The sequence below is a fragment of the Vanessa atalanta genome, chromosome 4 (assembly GCF_905147765.1).
Source record: "Vanessa atalanta chromosome 4, ilVanAtal1.2, whole genome shotgun sequence".
NCBI classification, from domain to species: Eukaryota; Metazoa; Arthropoda; class Insecta; order Lepidoptera; family Nymphalidae; genus Vanessa; species Vanessa atalanta.
The window spans coordinates 8,389,805-8,408,709 of record NC_061874.1 but is presented as its reverse complement, the minus strand read 5'-3'; the positions used below and the strand labels follow the sequence as shown (position 1 = coordinate 8,408,709).

The window sequence follows — 18,905 nt, the reverse complement described above, 5'->3', positions numbered from 1 at the left end:
ACAGTACTTATATAAATAGATATTTTATAGAATTATTATATTAACTAAAGATTTCACTATAATAGTGAAGTAAATTATTTATTGGATTATATTGAATTACTTCCATTATGACCCTCAAAGCAAACGCAAAAAAGAAGGCGCCCCTGATACCCATTCAGTAGTCCTAAATCAACACGCCGAAGTAGCATGTCTCTATAAATGTTTCTGTAAATAATCTCCTGCGAAGATAAATACAATTATTTGGTTAAAATTATTCTTTTGTCGAACTAACGCCACCGAAAAGCTTAGATACGAAATGATTATAGTTATATCGAGTTAATTAAAATAACAAGTAAATATTACTGTACTAATAAACGCTATTTTTAATTAAAAAATAACATTAAAAACTACTAACTCCTGTATCCTTAAATAATTATAGACACAGACCAAACACTTGCATATATATTTAAAGTTAAATAATCTCTAGATCGTGTCAAAATGAAAATATACAATACACAAATAGCCTTAAGAGTTATTTTGAATCGTCATTTTCTTAAGTGAAATGTAAAGTTACCAAAGACACTAAGTAGCCACTTTTTTAAATTATAAATGAATATTAATTGTTTATAATTATATTTATATAATTCATGAATATCTTGTATACTTACTCTATTGCATCAAAATAAACTTTAATTGAGTAGCGTTATTTATTAATTCTTTTTTTAACAGCAATACTAAAAGTATTTGCAAGATTTAATTAAAGAATCTAATGCCTTGCCAAAGGATGGATGTATTTAAGATAACTTTGCGGAGGGAAACTTGGTATTACAAGTTTATCTTTTACTTCTGGTGTTTAACAATGTTTTTCGGAGTTTGCTATCAATAAAATGTTGTATTTATAAATAAAAATTTTAAAAATTACTCAAAATTGCAACTCTACCAAATATTTTTGTATGATGAAATAAAAGTATGGTTTATTGAAATGAATTGAAATAAAAACTTTTATTACAAGTCTATTAAAGTTGGCAATGCCATTGTAGAATGTAGACTTTTATTTTTTATATCAAGGTATTCTTTTTATATATTTTATATGTGTATTATTATCATTTTCGGAAATTTTGTTTTTCTCAGCCTTTAAGCTGGTGTAAACTACATTCACGGATATAAATCAAGTGAATGCAGTATGTGGTGTGTGTTATTTATGTATGTAATATTTATGTGTAGTAATTATGTTGTGTCAGTCTCTTCTAATTGCATGAACTTTCTTACTATTCTACATGTGTTCAAGATAGCAGCCTTCTGTATTGGGATATAAAGGGACTCATTTAGATCTAATAATTTTAGACTATGGAGGAGATGGTTTGGGACGACACCAGTTATGGAGATAACTATAGGGATGATGTACACTTTTTCTTGTTTCCAGATTCTTGTAACTTCTTCCTTGAGCTCATTATATTTATTTATTTTTTCAGCGATAGTTTTCTGTAGATTGTGCGTATTGGGTACTGCTATGTCTATAAGGTAAGTGACTTTATTTATTTTGTCTTGTAGAGTTATATCTGGTCTGTTATAGTGAATGGTCTTATCGGTAAGAATGCCTCGATCGTAATACATTTTGTGTGTGGCATTTTCTAAGATTGTTTGTGGTGCGTATTTGTAATATGGCGTTTTTGTGTTTTGTACAAGTTTGTGTTTGAGTGCTAGTTTTTGATGAACGATATTGCTTACTTGGTTATGTCTATGAGTGTAGTCTGTCTGTGTAAGGGTTATGCACGCTCCTGTTATGTGTTGTATAGTCTCTGGTTGGATATGACATTTACGGCATTTATCATTTGTGATAGAGGGATCTTTGATAATATATTTTCTGTAGTTTTTCGTGTTAATGATTTGGTCTTGGATTGCTATAATGAAACCTTCGGTTTCTGGGAAAAGGTTTCCTATTTTGAGCCATTTGTTTGATGCTATTGTATTAATGTGGGGCTGTTCTAAGTCATGTGGGTGGCGTCCGTGTAGTACCTTCTTTTTCAAGTTTTCTAGTTTTTGCTTTTGAGGATCATCAATACAGTCATTCATATGATATCCTTGCTCATTTAAATTTAATGGGGTGTAGTTAATGTCATTTACAACTATTGCTTTATGTATATCACTAGTGCGAGATTTTAAATGAAAGAATGTTTTTAGTGTATTAATTTGTTTTTGCCAGAGATTATAAATATCTATCAATCCCCTTCTTCCATTTTGTCTTTTGAGTGTTAGGCGCTCTATTGCAGATTTAGGGTGGAGATTATTGTGTTTTGTTAGAATTGTGCGTGTATTTCGTTCTATTTGTTCTATGTCAGTTTTAGTCCATTTTATAATTTCAAATGAGTATGTCAGTATAGGTATAGCATATGTATTAATGGCTTTTATAAGATTTTTCCCAGAGAGTTGAGTTTTACATATAACGTTTATTCGTCTTTTATATTCTATTGTAAGTGTATGTTTGATTGATGTATGATCGAGTCCTTTAAGTTGATTATAGCCTAAGTATTTATATAAATCTGTGGGTTCCATAGCTGTTATTGTATCAGAAGAAGTTATTGCGTAGTTACCCGGTTTTATTTTGCCTTTTATTATATGTATTGTTTTGCACTTATCTAATCCAAATTGCATGTTGATATCGGTGCTAAACTCTTTTGTTACTTCTATTAGTTTTTTCATGTCTTTATCGCTCTTTGCATATAATTTTATGTCTTCCATATAAATCAGATGTGATATAATGGTTTCCTCTATACTTTTAAGAGGATATCCTACTCGACAACGGTGTAATAGATGCGATAAGGGGTTAAGGGCGAGGCAGAACCATAGGGGACTCAAGGAATCACCTTGATAGATCCCTTTCTTAATCTGTATATGTCGTGTAACGATAGTATTTTGGCCATAGTTAAGGTGTGTGTTGTTTTCCAGTATGACATTATTTTACGCAAGAAGTCTTTTTTTTTTGGGTTTATCTTATATATTTCTAATATTTGAATTAACCAAGAGTGTGGAATACTATCAAAAGCTTTCTGATAATCTATATAAGTGCAATGGAGATTTCTATTTTTTGTGGCAGCATGTTTGTGAATTGTGGAATCAATAACTAATTATTCCTTGCATCCCATATGGGCCCGCCTGCACCCCTTTTGTTCTTCTGCTATTATATTGTGTTGTTCTATGTGTGTGTTAATTTTGTTTGTAATGGCTGATGTTAAGATTTTGTATATTGTAGGTAGGCATGTGATTGGTCTGTATTGGGAAGGTTGTGGTGAGTGTTTGGTTTTTGGTAGCATGTAAGTTATTCCTATTGTCATGAATTCGGGTATTTTCTGTTGTCCTAATACGACATGTGTTAGATTTTTCGCTATGCATTTATGTAATGATGTTAATTTTTTATACCAGAAGTTGTGTATCTTGTCAATGCCTGGTGATTTCCAGTTGTGTAATTTTGCTGTTATGTTTTTTATATCTGTTTCGGTTACCTCTACAAATTCCATTTCTTTTATTATACTAAATTCTATTTTTTCGTCATTTATCCATAATGCTTTTGAATTATGGCTTACCTGTTCTTCCCATATACCAGACCAAAATACTTCTAGATCTTGTTTAGTAGGTACGTCTGTGTTCCTGTCAGTTACTGTGTTAGTGGGAGTATGTGGTTTTTGTAAATTTCTATAGAAGAGTTTTTCATTCGTTGTAAAGATGGCGTTATCATTTCTTCGCTGTTGTGCTTTTTTGTATCTTCGGAGTCTATTAACTTTAAGAGCGAGTTTTTGTTTTAACGTGTCCAAATATTCTTCTGGCTTTCTATTATTTTTGTCATGTTTAGTGTGTATAATACAATTTTGGAATATTTCTTCTACTCTTTTTACTACTTTATTTGATCTATTATTATTGCAAATATACTGAGTTAGTCTACCGCAGTCCGCTCTGAGTTTTTCGATATCTTTTTCGAGTCTTTGTTGCCACGGTGGTTTATTAGTTTGCTTAGTTTTTGTGCGTTGCATATTTTCTATTTGTTTAGGATTTACTTCTTCTGTTATTACTAATGCTGTACAGTATATGAGGGTATGTACGTCTATTAGCTGTGTATCTTCTGAAATAAATATATTTAATATGTTTTGGTTAAATATTTGAATTAAATTGTAGAGTTGTGGGCTATATTTTATTTTAGGAAGTCGAGGACGTATTAGTGGATCCGTTCCTGAGTATTGCAATAAAGTTGTACTAAATTTATCATATATTTCTTGTATGTACGTTTCAGTAATCGGATTTTGTGCGTTTAAAGTATTAACTTCGTTTTCTAATATTATTGAGCCGAGATGGCCCAGTGGTTAGAACGCGTGCATCTTAACCGATGATTTCGGGTTCAAACCCAGGCAGGCACCACTGAAATTTCATGTGCTTAATTTGTGTTTATAATTCATCTCGTGCTCGGCGGTGAAGAAAAACATCGTGAGGAAACCTGCATGTGTCTAATTTCAACGAAATTCTGCCACATGTGTATTCCGCCAACCCGCATTGGAGCAGCGTGGTGGAATATGCTCCAAACCTTCTCCTCAAAGGGAGAGGAGGCCTTTATCCCAGCAGTGGGACATTTACGGGCTGCTAATGCTTTCTAATATTATCGTTACAGATTCAGTTTGTGTTGACATATCTGATGTGTGTGTGTTTTGTGTGTTTGGTATTGTAAAAGATTCTGTTTGAGAGTGAAATTCTGAATGAGACGGATTTCGGGGTAATGGTGTAGTAACGTCGTGTTGTTGTAGCTGTATACGTGCTTCTTCTTTTAATCGGTTCAATTCGTCTTCGGTTAGTAGTTTGTTTTTTACTATAGTTCTTCTCTGATCGGAAATTCGCTGTTCTGTAACCGTAATCCCTGGGTATTCTTGTGTAAAAAGTTCATGCATCTTCTGTCTATATGTGGTCATGTCAGTCTCTAAATTGGTAATATAGTAATATGTTCGCATGATAAATGAGTTTACCTCTTTGCTCCATCTCATGCGAACTCTCGGTTTTCCAGCCTTGGTGGACGCGGGCAAAAAGGCATTCGCCTCCCGCGCAACATTCAAAGCTGGTAAGTGTGGTTCTGTATTTAAGCTAATAGTGGAAGGTGATGACTGGACGGAGGGTGTGTATGATGAAGTGTTAGGACAATTATAAGGCTCTATTGGGCTACTTGTTCTGTCTGTCAGTCTGTTAATTTCATCATCGGTAGCGGCTGTAGCATTAACGCCGTGAGCCCGCCTGTTCAACTCACGACGACCGGCTGTAGTGTGGAATTTATCGGGAGAAGCCCGCCTGCTCAACTCCTCACCGCTGACGGTCCGCATGCTGTCACACCCAGCGCCAGCTCCAGGTGTGCCCCGGCGATCGCCCCCGGGTAGCGGCCCTATACGTTTCTTCTTACTACGCGTCTCCATACTAAATGGGTTACCATTGCCACGTTTGCCACGCCAGTAATTTAATTATCGTGTGTCCGCCCCCCACGTGATTAGATGGTCAATCAGGACGTGTGGTTGGGTTTCGGGGGGCTTATTATCATTATTATTATTATTGTCTATTATCATACTATAGTGCCTCTATCAATTACCGTGTAAATTGACATAATAGCAAGATATTTCACAATATACCATATTTTTTTAAACCAATTTTTTACAATTCTATTGATTAACGCTACCAATAACCTTTACGAAATGATTATCAAGTTAATTAAAATAACAAATAAATATCACTGTACTAATAAAGGCTATTTTTAATTTATAAGTAACATTCAAAACTACTAAATCCTTAAATATCCTTAAATAATAATTATTAACAAAGTTTAAAATTATAAACACTTACTAATATAATAAATTTCAAGTTCAATAAACTCTAGAACGTTTCAAAATGAAAATATGCAATACTCAAATAATACTTCATAATTAATAATTCTAAATAATACAATATACGCATAATAAAATAATATAATATATGCAAAATAATTGATGTATCGAAAATATAAGGTGAATTCAAAAGCTGGTGCCGAGCCGGCACGAGGCGCGAGTCGCGGCCGCCGGCAGGTGGCTTAAATTACCGCATTTGTTACACGTTTACACGAAACTGTATCAATATTTCATGTGGATTTACACGAGTTATCGCACCGTGCATTTTGCTGTCCTAAAAATACTCAACTATAATTACTACTGACTTTAGTCTCAAAAGAGACAAGTAAACAATTATTTAACTATAATTTATCCATTGGATTATATCATGACAACATATATTATATTCTTCTTTATGTTTCAAAAAACATAATCAATTTAATAGGTATCGAACAATCTCTACATCTAATATGATAACGATCGGTTCACTTTCGTAGTTGCTATAAGGTAGCAAGCACGAGGTACATTCGGATATAAATTATTAGTATCTTCTATAAAGGGCAGTGCAGGGTAAACTTTTCCGGGAAAAAAGTAATCTATGCTCAATTTCAGACAATAATCTATTTCTGTGCCAAATTTCATTCACATCCATTCAGACGCTCTGGCGTAATCGAGTATCAAACATCCATCTATCCAAACTTTCACATTTATTATATTATTAAGATAAGTCTAATTACACTTTGGATCTTCTATTATATTGAATGTGAAATGAATTCGAGAGGTAATTTTTAAAAGTTATGTGAGTAGTTTGAAGCCGTTCTATGTATACTCCATTAGTAATATAAAGTGTTATTACAATGAGACTGCAGCGTTGAATCCTCACAATGACAACTCACTCAAACGTAAACGCGAACTATTTCCATAAGAAAGGCATTGCAAAAGTTTTTCAATTTTAAAGTGACGCAGGTATGATGGGAAACTTTGGCTCAGAACGCGCCATTTCTGCCGGTTTGTTCACTTTTACTTTAAAATATAATTACTTATTATAAAAACACATCTATTAAACTATGTCATTTAAGTTTTCATTACCCTCCAAATGCTTAAAAAATTAACAAATGAGTGAAAGTTTAATTGTTAATATAATAATACTTTAATGATTATGGTTTTATATAATTTAATTTTTTTGCATAAATTATAAAACAAAGTATTATTTCAGATTTTATTTTAAAATATCAATCGCCTATTTAGAAAAAAGTAATCTCTATGGTGAGGGAAAAAAATCTTAAATTGATAGATTTAGTGGCAGATCTAGGGGCACGGACGACATTATGCAGTATCACGCAGGGATCAGGGGGATTGTTTCCTAAAACAGGATCGAGTGGCAACAGTGCCTGAATTAAACGAGAATCACATCCGAGCACTTGCTCGTAATCACGTCAAATCGTGTCGCTTAGAACCGACACTGTTTTATTTCCGTCAAGCGAATCAACATCGATGCTATGAATTTAAATTGTCACTAAAATATTATTCACATTTAATGTTTCTAATTTAATATATTTACTTTTGTTAAGCTTATAAAACCTTCCTTTCCGATTATAGAAAATAAATTTTAATAATAAAGGCGACGACGATATAAAAAAAAACTAGCTACATTTAGTATCCGACTTGATTTGGCACAAGTATTGTTAAATTTTTTCATCCAAAACTTTTATACTATGAATATATGAATATTGAAAGCTATTGCATTTGTTAAAGTACTGAGATAAGACAAAAAAATCCCAATAATTTTGTGTAATAAAATAATTGATTTTATTTCGATCAATTTTCAAAGCTACTGATCAAAATGTAACTAAACTTTGATACTTTGTGTAAAACAATTTGATATGCGAAAAATATTTAAAATGTATACAGTAAATCGAGCTTAAAGTTGCTGTTCGTGTATTTCATTCATCATAACTATACTGGTGCAGACTTATCAGCTGTGTATTTCGCAAACAAGTTTTGTAGGTATTTTGAAGGTTTTGGCCAACTTTCTTCTGAACTGACGATTTTCTTTCCAACAACGCAACACATAATAAAAGTAAAACAAAATATTAGCCCGTAAATATACTATTTCGGGACAAGAGCCCTCTCTCCTAAGGAATAGGTTTGCAGCTTATTCCACCACTGTACTCTAATGTGGTTGCGAAACACGTATGTCAAAATGCAAATCCTTAAATGCAGGCTTCCTCACAACATTTTCCTTTACAAACACAACAAACACACAAAAAGTATCTCCTATCACGTTTTTGCTTGCTTTTGAACTCATGTTCGGTCCTATGTTAAAATCAACGTATCGCATTGTCGTGCCATCTCGAGTATGACATAATAAGTTGGCATATTATTTGACAAAATAAGATTTATATCTTAACTTTTATATTGCATTTATATTGCCTTAGTATATTTCAAAGTTTTTTCTTAATAAAGAAGCCGGTTGAAAATGGTTGAATATATTAAAAATTACTGGTTTTTATAAACGGAAATTTACTAGTAAAAGTATTGAAACGCAAGATTAGGCTAGTTTCGCCACACTCATCGCCACAATCATAACCTTAGGCTCATATCGTCAAGTTCAGAAAATAAATAGTAAGTATCTAAAAAGTGCCTGCACGCTATGTCCCGGGGGCAGCAGTTACCACTTCAATAAAAACTTGGATGGATACATTTCGTGACATCCAATAAGTCCTCATTGCCCTTTAGTCCCAGAATAAAACTGTATTTTCCCTTAACTATATTATAAGTAATGTAAAATGAACGTTATGTATAAAAAAGGATTTTCGTATATCTGTCTGGAATTTTATAGACTTTGAGACTGTTTAACATTTTTCCACAGATAATTTTATACTATTTGCTCATCTTTAACGCACCACTACATGGCACTGCTAATATATATCATGTATTCTTTTTAAACTGTCCATTATTTTAATCCGAATACTTTAATAAATTAAACTTTAAGAGGCGTATACATTTATGACATAAGGAATTACTAATTTACATATCATGCAATATATTCTAGACCTATAGAGATGATTATTTAATATTATAGTATTTAACATTATAAGTAAATTAGCAACAGTTTTTTATTATTTTTATTTGTCTAGTATTTACTACAAATTATAAAACAAAGTCTCTTCCGCAACGTATGTTTCTTTATCTGAGTGCCATAAACTCAAAAACTACCAAAAGGATTTTATTAAAGGACGGAGTTATTCATGAGGAAGTTTTAAGCGCACAATTAATTGGGGGTTTATTTCAGTTTAAATTATTTCAGGGTAAATTGTCTGAAATATCACTACGCTGAAGAAAAATCATGGTGACTGGAAGCATAAACCTTGTGTCAAAACCTATACTATAACCGTTTGAAGTACTATAACCGGAAGGCTACCTTTCCTATGGCTAGTATCCTATACAAAATAAAACTCAAAATAGCAACAAATTCAAGTACATACACATATATCGATGACGTTACTGTGTCCGCGTGTGCCCTTTAAAAGATTAATATCCTTCGGAAAATATTTGCAATAAATCGCATTCAGTTCATTAATATTAAAAGAAAAAAGTTGTCAACATATAACAAATTGATATATGCAAAACACTCTGTTGTAACGTGCAAGCCTGGAATAACCGCATTATTCATTCATAAAGACGACGCAAGAGCGATCCTGTGTTGCGGTAATATTAGTTTGTTTGTGCTGTCTGTCAACCGACAAATAATAAATAATATAAAACTAGTTCCACATTTAATCAAGTTTACCATATCTTACTGGGTACGGTTTACAAAAAAAATACAATATTAATAAAAACATTTATTTAAACTTTTCTGGAAGGTTTTTAGTTTAATATTTGAAAGACTGTATTAATTCTTTAACAAATTCAGTGTATAAAATAAGTGTACCTTAACATTTTTAATTGTAATTGCTTGATTATACTTTTAAAATGTGCTCTAAGCAAATTCCACATGCAAAAGTAGGCTATGGCGTAAAATATATGTTTTTTAGTTTCGTATACGATTTCATTTTTATTGTAAAGTTGTGAGGAAATGCTAAACTTTTTAAGCGGCTCTAGACGAAATTTTGCAACCGTACCCTCAGTTTACCTCTTATTTAAGGCGGGACGACAAGGCAGGTCAACAATGACAGTGATATGATATATGATTTACAAACAGACTCCGGAACGTTTTGTTTTCACTTCCACTTCAGCTATTTAATTTTATGAATCGTACGACCCTAATTAAACACCATAATTCACTTAACTTTATATTTAACATATCTTTATTTATATCATCATACACATAGTTAACAATTAAGCCATTAGTTAAGGATTGTAATAACGAAAGTGATCATTCATAATGAGTTGCGACTTCATCACTGGAGCGTATATTATTAACTAAATTACGGAAAGGTGCCAGATAATGATAACGTTAACTGGAATTCATAATAAAGTGGGGCTCAGCTGTATCTGGAGCACATCCGAGTTATGTCCCGCGTGAGACAGGCGTTTATTAAAAATGCAGAACTTCAAAACGAGGCAGATTCGGCATCGGCGTCTCTCGCGCACGCTGCTTTCAGTCCAGTCATAAACTTAGAACCGCGTGGTCCGTTGGACCGTACGCCACTATTAAATTATCATGTTCAATCGTTGTGTTTTGAATCAGGTGTTGTGTCATGAAATATTGATTTACGACAGTGTTTAAATAGACGATTTGACTGTTATCACAGAACACTCCCATAAACAAATCGAAACAGAAAATAACTTTGAAACTATCAGCTTCGAAATCCCTTTTTATAGATGGCAATGAAGTTATAATTAACTCTAATTCATCCCGCTTTTCGAATGCAATTCAATGAAAATGGGACACAGCCAATTTACCTACTTTCATTTGCACTGTTAACGTGGCATAGTCACTTATTTTTAAACATCGGCGTGAGATCGATCGATATACCCAAATTCGTAAAACAAAAACAGGAATATAAGCAAACGGCAGGAATGCAGCGAGTATCGGTATTTTATTTACGTGAAAAGCACAGCGATATCCGTTGTGGTTCTATTTTCGCACTTTATCGTTTATTACGGAGGCCAGAAGCGTGGCGCTGAGGGCGCCGCGCGCGAGAGTCGCCCGAGCCACTTTACCGCCTGATATTATATTCTAGAGCACGCCCGCCTTGCCTCGCTTCGCGCCAGATATTTTGAGTGTTGCTTCTAGCACCTATGAATTTATCTAGTCTCAGTCACATCACTCGCCCGGTGCAGCCGCCTGCATCGTTAACAAAGGCCTATCGCTGTCAATACTCGGCTTACAAAGCTTAAAGCTAGCTCATCTTATTAAGTCAGAATCCATTCGATATATATTTTTTGTTTGTTTTTTGTTGCAAATAGTTCTCAATTATGTTTAAATAGCAGTTTTTGAAATACCAAAACTAAAATATATGATACGTTTATGTATATATTTATTTTAATAAATGTGTGAATATTTGTGGAAGAGCAATTGAATTTAAATACCTATATATGAAATTATTGGTTCACGATATCAACGTCTATCATCTATGGTTATATTCACTTTTAAGCGCCGGCCATTGTATTGAGGTGAAAAGCTTTAACAACAAAGGCGACAGACCCCGCAGCAACTACCATATAGGTAACGTGCCTAGTTACATATCTGAATTAAATATACGTGAACATAAAAGGATTTGTACATCATCCTTAGATTCGAGCTATAAAATGTTTTATTACATTTCACTATTTATTTCAAAACATAAATTACATGCGTAATCACATACCTTCATAATATGTGAAATATCTAGTTTTAATATGGTTACATTAATAAATCAATAACAGTTAAATAATTTTATGTTAATAATTAATAATTTTATTTTTAACATGCCTGGGATGCATAAATACTGGCAACATGAATCCCAAAACTAAACTAAAATATAAATTTATTTCTTCTTAAAACAGCTGTCAACTGAAATAACAGCCTGAAAATAGCATCAGAGAGCAGACCGATTCAAAAGTGCATTTCGTGGTTTGAATAGATTGAACACTATCCGTACCTACTACAATGTCCAATCATGTAAAATAAATGTTGTTATTGACTACCAAAAAGTCGCCGTTAAAATATAACATATGAAATACTGGTTTAATGTCGCGAATCCGTACGGACAGAGTTAAGATTTGATTCTGTTTTATTTTAAATATATATGTAAATATCAATATTATAACGTAGTTTGGATCGATACAACAGAGCTATACTGCAAGCCTGAGTATTTTTACACCGCTCTAGACGACTATTCAGGAATCATATATGTATGTCCGTGAGTTTTGTTATTCTACTTGTGCCTGAACCGATTAGGATGTATTTTTATAATCCTACTCGGAATGGCTTCAATTAATTATTTAGTGGAGTCGTGTTTTTCATTTGAGATGATTAAGATAAAAGTTGTTTATTTCACTTTATTTGTAAACTGAAGTTGAATATAACTCAATAGAAGACTCGCATCCTAAAAGCATCCTAATAAAACGTATCGTAAATTATGACCTTATAGAAACGGCTCGTCATTCCTAAGAAACGAATGGTTTAGTAACCGTGTATTCGTATACTTTTAAATCTTTTCATATATTTTTTTAATATACAAATTATGCAAAAAAACTACACAAAAATGTATGGATTTTTTGTTAACAGAATACGTTTAATATCTTTTATAACCTTTTCTTTGAATATGAACAAGTTTACCGTGTTTAATTTAAGCATAAATTTATTTTTTAAAGATAGAATGACGCCGACGTGCACTTTTCTAGTGGCCTTCTTAAGAACTACAATTCATTCATGGATCAATTTGTATGTATTTCTTTATCAGCGACAAAGAAGTAAGCTTGCAAACATATACACACGGAAACCGAATGTGTTTTATACTATTGACAGACGAAAAAATTTTTAATTGTTATAGTTTTAGTTACATATTTTATTTATAGATTGTAAGTGAATAGATGAAAGAAAAAACTTACGTCAATAATATAAAAACAGTTTTAAATACAAAAATTAACTATAAAGTATTTAAATAGAAAAGCGGTTTCTCTTAAAAACTTAACGCTAGTTTGGTTTTATAATTTTATTAAGAAAGTATTTCTGTAAAAAAAGTATAAACAATTTTAATTGTTAATTAATAAAAAAATCTTTTAGTAACGAGAAAATATTAAAAAATAATAATAATAATTTTCACACATTTTTAATTACCATATATTACATAACTTAATACAAATTGATCGGCTATGCATTCCATCCATAATAAGTCATGTGTTATACGAAAAATTAACACACACAAGCATTTATATGCTTAAATCAAAATTACGTCACAAATCCGACTATAACCCTAGTTATAGATAACCGATTAAGATGTAAATTACGTACAGTCGTCACTAAACTCCGAGCTCTGTTGGCCGAATTCCAGTTAATTAAAAATAATGCTCTTTTCAGCTTATTTCGGAACACGCATGTGATATTTATGTATCAGTGATAGCATATTGAATAATGAAATAAAAGGGATCTAAAAGGGCTCTAGTCCTAATGAGTCCACCAACTGTATATTATAATGATTGGAAAGTATTTGTTAACAATCAATAACTCATAAGGAATTAGTAACTAACGAGCACATAATACTATTTCTACGAAAAGTCTCGCAGTGCCATGCTCTGTAAGGTCATAGACTATTTTTAAAGATTTATTTATATTTGACTGAAATAAAGGAATGTATTTATTAAATAATTTTATTGACGTTATTGACTTTCTTAATTCATTGATTACAAAAAAAGTTTGCGCTGTATCTTCTGGTATACGTTTTATATTAGTATTTTTTTTTGTCAGTTCGACGAAACAAAAAACTCGTCTTCTTAATTTTTCGTCTATTAATATAGATTAAGGAAACACATTACCACATCACAACAGTTCCCCAATACAAATAAAACAAATAAATATTTGCAGGGTAGGTACATATAGAAAACATATTTATTAATAATAGTTAAAAGAAGAATTATGTTATATGTTTGTTTAAAACTTTAAATAATTCATTTAAATTTTTGGGAAAATAAAATGTAATAGAGAAAACACTTAAAAATATTTTTATATGACAATAATAAAAACGATAAAGACAAGTTACATTTATTAATAATTTTAAATTAAAATTATAAACATATAATCTTCCTTTTATGAAATATGATCTAAATATATAATATCATAGAGGCTTCTAATTGTACCTACTTAGAATATTTTCATTTTGAAAAAATGTAAAAACGGTTTATATTTTCGAGTCCATTACCGGATTATGTGTATGATTCACAAGCGTCCATTAAATACTTTTTAATAAATAAATCCATTTGAAAACTACCTATATTATTTATATCACAGCAATAATTTCTGTTTCTAATCTAATTAGCTATTTAACGTCCATTGATTCTACTTCATGTTTATTAAAGTAATTAGCCGGTATAAGAAGGCTGATTGTTTGTGTGAGTAAATAGATAACTAAACATTGTTTTTAAATTAATGAATTTCTCACATAACATTTTTATTCATCGTCTATGTTTTATATTTTTAAAATATTTAATACCTTACCTTTTTCCTTTTTCGTAACCGCAGTTAAATACAACACTATTAGAAACCAAGCAACGTGCTTTAAACGCGAGCTAAAGAAAATTTTCCTCACAGCTACAATATTATTAACGCTACTCAGACCGTTTAAGAAGCGTTTTTCGAAAGGCCTGTGTTACAGGTATTCATTAGTCGCTGTTCGCTTGCTGCGGTGCTCATTAGTAGTGCACTGCACTGCGTTTTGTACAATTGTTTTATTCTTCGGTGTCATCTAGCTTGTTGGAGATGTATTCATTAAAAAAAACACTCAGTTTAAATATTGATTATATTTTACTTGATTAAGTATTTTTAGTACAAATATTTAAAAATAAATCTATTAAACATTTCTCTGACGAAATCTATTCAATCTCTTGAGTCTATTTAATTTACTTTAATTGGTTTCATATAAAATATATTAGTGATAGGTAAATTACATTTAAAAAAAAAAAAAACTCAAATTCATTATAAATACATACAAATCGCCATTACGCGCTCACGTTTTCCGACACCGGCCTCGAGCTATCGGTTTTACATAAGTTGCAATGTACGCTACTAATCTAGAAAAAGTCGTATATTTTCGATTAATGGCTTTGCATTGTTGTAAATATCATTTTTATTAAAGCTTTTTTGAAAACATTTATTCATTCAAAATTTTTCAGTAAAATTGTGCATAATGCTTTCCCTTTTTGCTACCATTAAACAATAATGGATACAAAACATATTATCAAAACATAAAACTGTGTGTGTACCAAAATAAGAAAGGAATAAATACAACAAATTATATTAGCCATATTTACAGGTTCATAGAGAAATAAGGAAGGCATCATATTAAATTTTAAATGGAAGAAAGTGAAGGCATACGAGGATGGGGATGTACCCCTACTGGTGATCCGCCACCAGCAGCTGTAGTATCAAACGTATCAAACCCACCAGTTGGTTGCTTGCCAAGATGGGTCACTAGTGGCTGGAGACGAAATACCTTATACGGAATCATTATATTTCTATTGATACTCGTGTTTTTAAATATAGCGTTAACGCTGTGGATTATAAGTTCCTTAAAATTGACCGCGGTAAGTTTAATTCGAGTTATAAAAGCTGTAGTATGTGTGAAACGTAGCTGCCTATAATTGTCTTTCTTCTGAGCTAAGACCTCGATCCATTAGGAAATAAATTTAGAAGCTTTTTCAACACTTCCATCTCTTAGGTGGATTCAAGTGTCAGAATTTCAGTCGAATCATAAAGGTTTCCTTTAAATCTACTAATCTAATCTTCACCAACTAAAATGAGATGAATTTTAGAAACAAATTTTAAAAACAAAACGTGAAAATTTAAAATGCTTGCTCGGAAAGTAATTTGCAATATACATTTACACTTACGAGTTATTTCTATTAGATTTTAAAAACAGAATTGCTAGCTCCTCTAAACAAATGTAAGAAATATTTATTTAATTCTTACAACATGTGTTTTTATAATATTCAAAAATGATCTGCTATTTCTTATTTTTTTACTGTATGTTGTTACAGAGAGGTATAGGTCCAATAACTATAGTGAAGGATGGCATCCGTCTAGATGGACAAGCGTGGGTGGTTGACAATCTCATCGCTTCGACTATATCGTCCCAACCCGCTCAGCCTATCTCTCTAAACTCACACCGCAACTTCACCATTCTGGTCTCTGAGCCCGACCATGTGGAACACTCCAAACTAATCATAAGTTAGGATTTATATTTAGCAGTAACATATAAGTATAATAATTTAGATTAAAAATATACTACAGTTTACACAAATTATAATTTTAAAATAATTAATTCCTTTATTATTCGAAGTCAAACGTACTTTTTCATTTATTTATATGAATCTCCGAAAAATATTTATATGAGTAAAATAAGAACGTAAAAACATTGAATAAATTCATACATTCCTCTGTAGTTCTGTTGCACGTAAATATAATTTGTACACATGTTTACAGAGAGAGATGGCGTAGAATGCAGCGGGAAAGTGTTCGACGTTCGTGACGGCAAGGGTGGTGACGTGTTCTTCGCATCTCGGGAGGAGGTCCGCGTATCCGCTGAAACTCTGTTAGTTGATGGCACAGGCGGTTTAGCCGTGCGGAGTGCTGTCCAAACGCCACTTGTGAGAGCGCCGCCTGGCTCGGATTTACAGTAAGTGTTTCTGAATAAATCTGTCTACGATACTGTACAATTATAATATATATGTATATGAAATATCTACTCATGCTGTGATCGGGAAAAAAAGAAATATTGAGTGGATTTCAAAATATGTTTAAAGAGCACGGATAATTAAAGACTAATTTGGCAACTGCAAGTTTTCCGTTCCTATATTATAGAATATATTTAAGAAATCGCGAGATATAATTTTTAAATAATAAGTACACAGAAAGTCAAAAACCATATATAAATATCCATGAATAGAAGAATAAAAATAAATCCTTTTTTATTTATAAAAGTAATATATACAAAGCTATATATTGTATACAATTTCCTTATTCATACTAGTAAAAAATATTTTATATTTTTAGATTAGAATCTTTAACTAGACGACTAGACATGAGGGCCCCGCAGTCAATATATCTCGAAAGTAGAGCAGGTAGCATTGATATAACATCCCATAGCAACATTAAACTGGATTCAGTCGTGGGAGCTGTAAGTAAATATACTAATAACTTATATAATTCGGCTAGTTAAAATTGTACTGTTAACGGTTACTTGAATTGGTATCCACTGTCAATTATACTCCGATAATATTCATAAACATGCATTTGCTATACAAAATATTTTAAATTCATACTCGGCCTTATTTATTAAACTATAATATTTTTAATAAACCTTTTTTTTGTGCCTGAGGACAAATGTCTGATGTTGTCAATTGTACAAAAATAGTATAATATTGGAACTAATATTAAATTTTTCAATGTAAGTTCTGCTTACAGATTAAAATCGATGCACCAAATATAATAATAAACAATTTAAAGGAAGCGAAAACAACTGAGACTTCACAGAAAAACTCAATTGAAAAGAAAGTTTACCAGCTCTGCGCTTGCGCATCTGGGAAATTATTTCTGGCAGCATCTGATGCTATATGTGCAGTGCAAGATAACGACACCGAGTTATGCCGATGAATATGATGCAATTTATTTAAAAATGGAAAACTGTATATAGGAACGTTATAAATAAAACATTTTTCTATAAAAAGAGGCGATTCTTCAACGAAATAAAGTTCTTTAAAATGTTTATAGAAAACAGCTGAGCGCTGTCAAAGCGCATGGATGTTACTGTCTAATTTCCATCACCGAATGATGGCCACACGATTTGTACTTGATAGCATACCTCACAAATTATTTATAAGGAATGATAGAAAAGGCACATGACGAAGAAAATTGAAAATATAACTTTATAAATTCTTAAGATAAGTAAATAATTAAATATTTTTTATTAGACAAAAATACACAATTCATTTTATTAATAAGATATTATGGACCTAATGGAAAAATATATAGTACTCGTATTTTGATGATTCGCACAAAGCACGAATAATGTATTTATTAGATTACAATGTATGTCCCGTTACTATATTTAACGAATCGTTTATATCTATATTTAACCAGCCAGTGTAACTACAAGCACATAGGAATTACCATCTCAATTCCCTAGATCAATGATGCAAGGAACGAAAGGAGGGATTTACATTAAGAACACTATTATAATATGTATTTAAAAAACAAAAAAACAAAATGTGTCTAATAAAAGTATAATAACTAAACAGTTAAAATTGGTAAGCATTTTCCATAGTCCACGTAATCGAACCAAACAACGACAGTCCCATCTACAGTGAAGTTATAATTATTATTTTAAATAACAATAGACAATAAGTTCTTGTTTTTGCAATTGAAAATAATTTGTAGGCACTTTTTATTCATATTTTCTTGTTCATCGTCGCTGGCACATCCCATGCGTAATCAATCTTAGCGGTTAGTCGCGTAACGTCAGCGAGCGGCTGCGCGACCGCTACTTGCCTCTACCCCAGTAATTACTATCTACAACCACCCTAATTGCAACCACAACGGGCTTTTTTAAACCATTTCCAACGAGGAAAAACATTAGGATTCATTCCTGAGGTTTTAATTGTTAATGATATATTAAATAGAAACACTCTACCTTCTAAATATGTAATTCATATATAAAGGATAAATACATATTTAAATCTATCGCATGGTTAACTTTCTTTATATTTGACTAAACTAAAAATATATTATTCAAAATAATAAAACATTTTACTTATATAATATGTCTATATATTGAGTATTTTGTTGAGATATTTTATTATGTCAGTCGATTCCCTTAACAGGGATTAGGTAATGAAAAGGTC

General features: G+C 31.7%; 1 protein-coding gene and 1 pseudogene across 1 annotated transcript; one reads left to right on the top strand and one right to left on the bottom strand.

The window, feature by feature from the left end:
- Window positions 1-1,206: 1,206 nt before the first annotated feature.
- Window positions 1,207-5,420, bottom strand: LOC125077986 (annotated as a pseudogene).
- Window positions 5,421-10,472: 5,052 nt separating this feature from the next.
- LOC125077714 (delta-sarcoglycan-like) lies at window positions 10,473-18,116 on the top strand. Its single transcript, XM_047689719.1, has 6 exons — window positions 10,473-11,535; window positions 15,320-15,590; window positions 16,044-16,233; window positions 16,489-16,681; window positions 17,059-17,182; window positions 17,470-18,116. The coding sequence occupies exons 2-6, from the start codon at window positions 15,360-15,362 to the stop codon at window positions 17,656-17,658; spliced, it is 927 nt and encodes a 308-aa protein (XP_047545675.1). The 5' UTR covers window positions 10,473-11,535; window positions 15,320-15,359; the 3' UTR covers window positions 17,659-18,116.
- The last annotated feature ends 789 nt before the right edge of the window (window positions 18,117-18,905 follow it).

What these genes read in the sequence shown, in the direction of transcription:
- LOC125077714 (XM_047689719.1), top strand. Translation starts at nt 15,360, where the DNA reads ATGGAAGAAAGTGAAGGCATACGAGGATGGGGATGTACCCCTACTGGT. An exon ending in ACACTCCAAACTAATCATAA is followed by an intron (nt 16,234 to 16,488) that starts GTTAGGATTTAT and finishes ACATGTTTACAG; the next exon opens with AGAGAGATGGCGTAGAATGC. An exon ending in CCGCCTGGCTCGGATTTACA is followed by an intron (nt 16,682 to 17,058) that starts GTAAGTGTTTCT and finishes TTATATTTTTAG; the next exon opens with ATTAGAATCTTTAACTAGAC.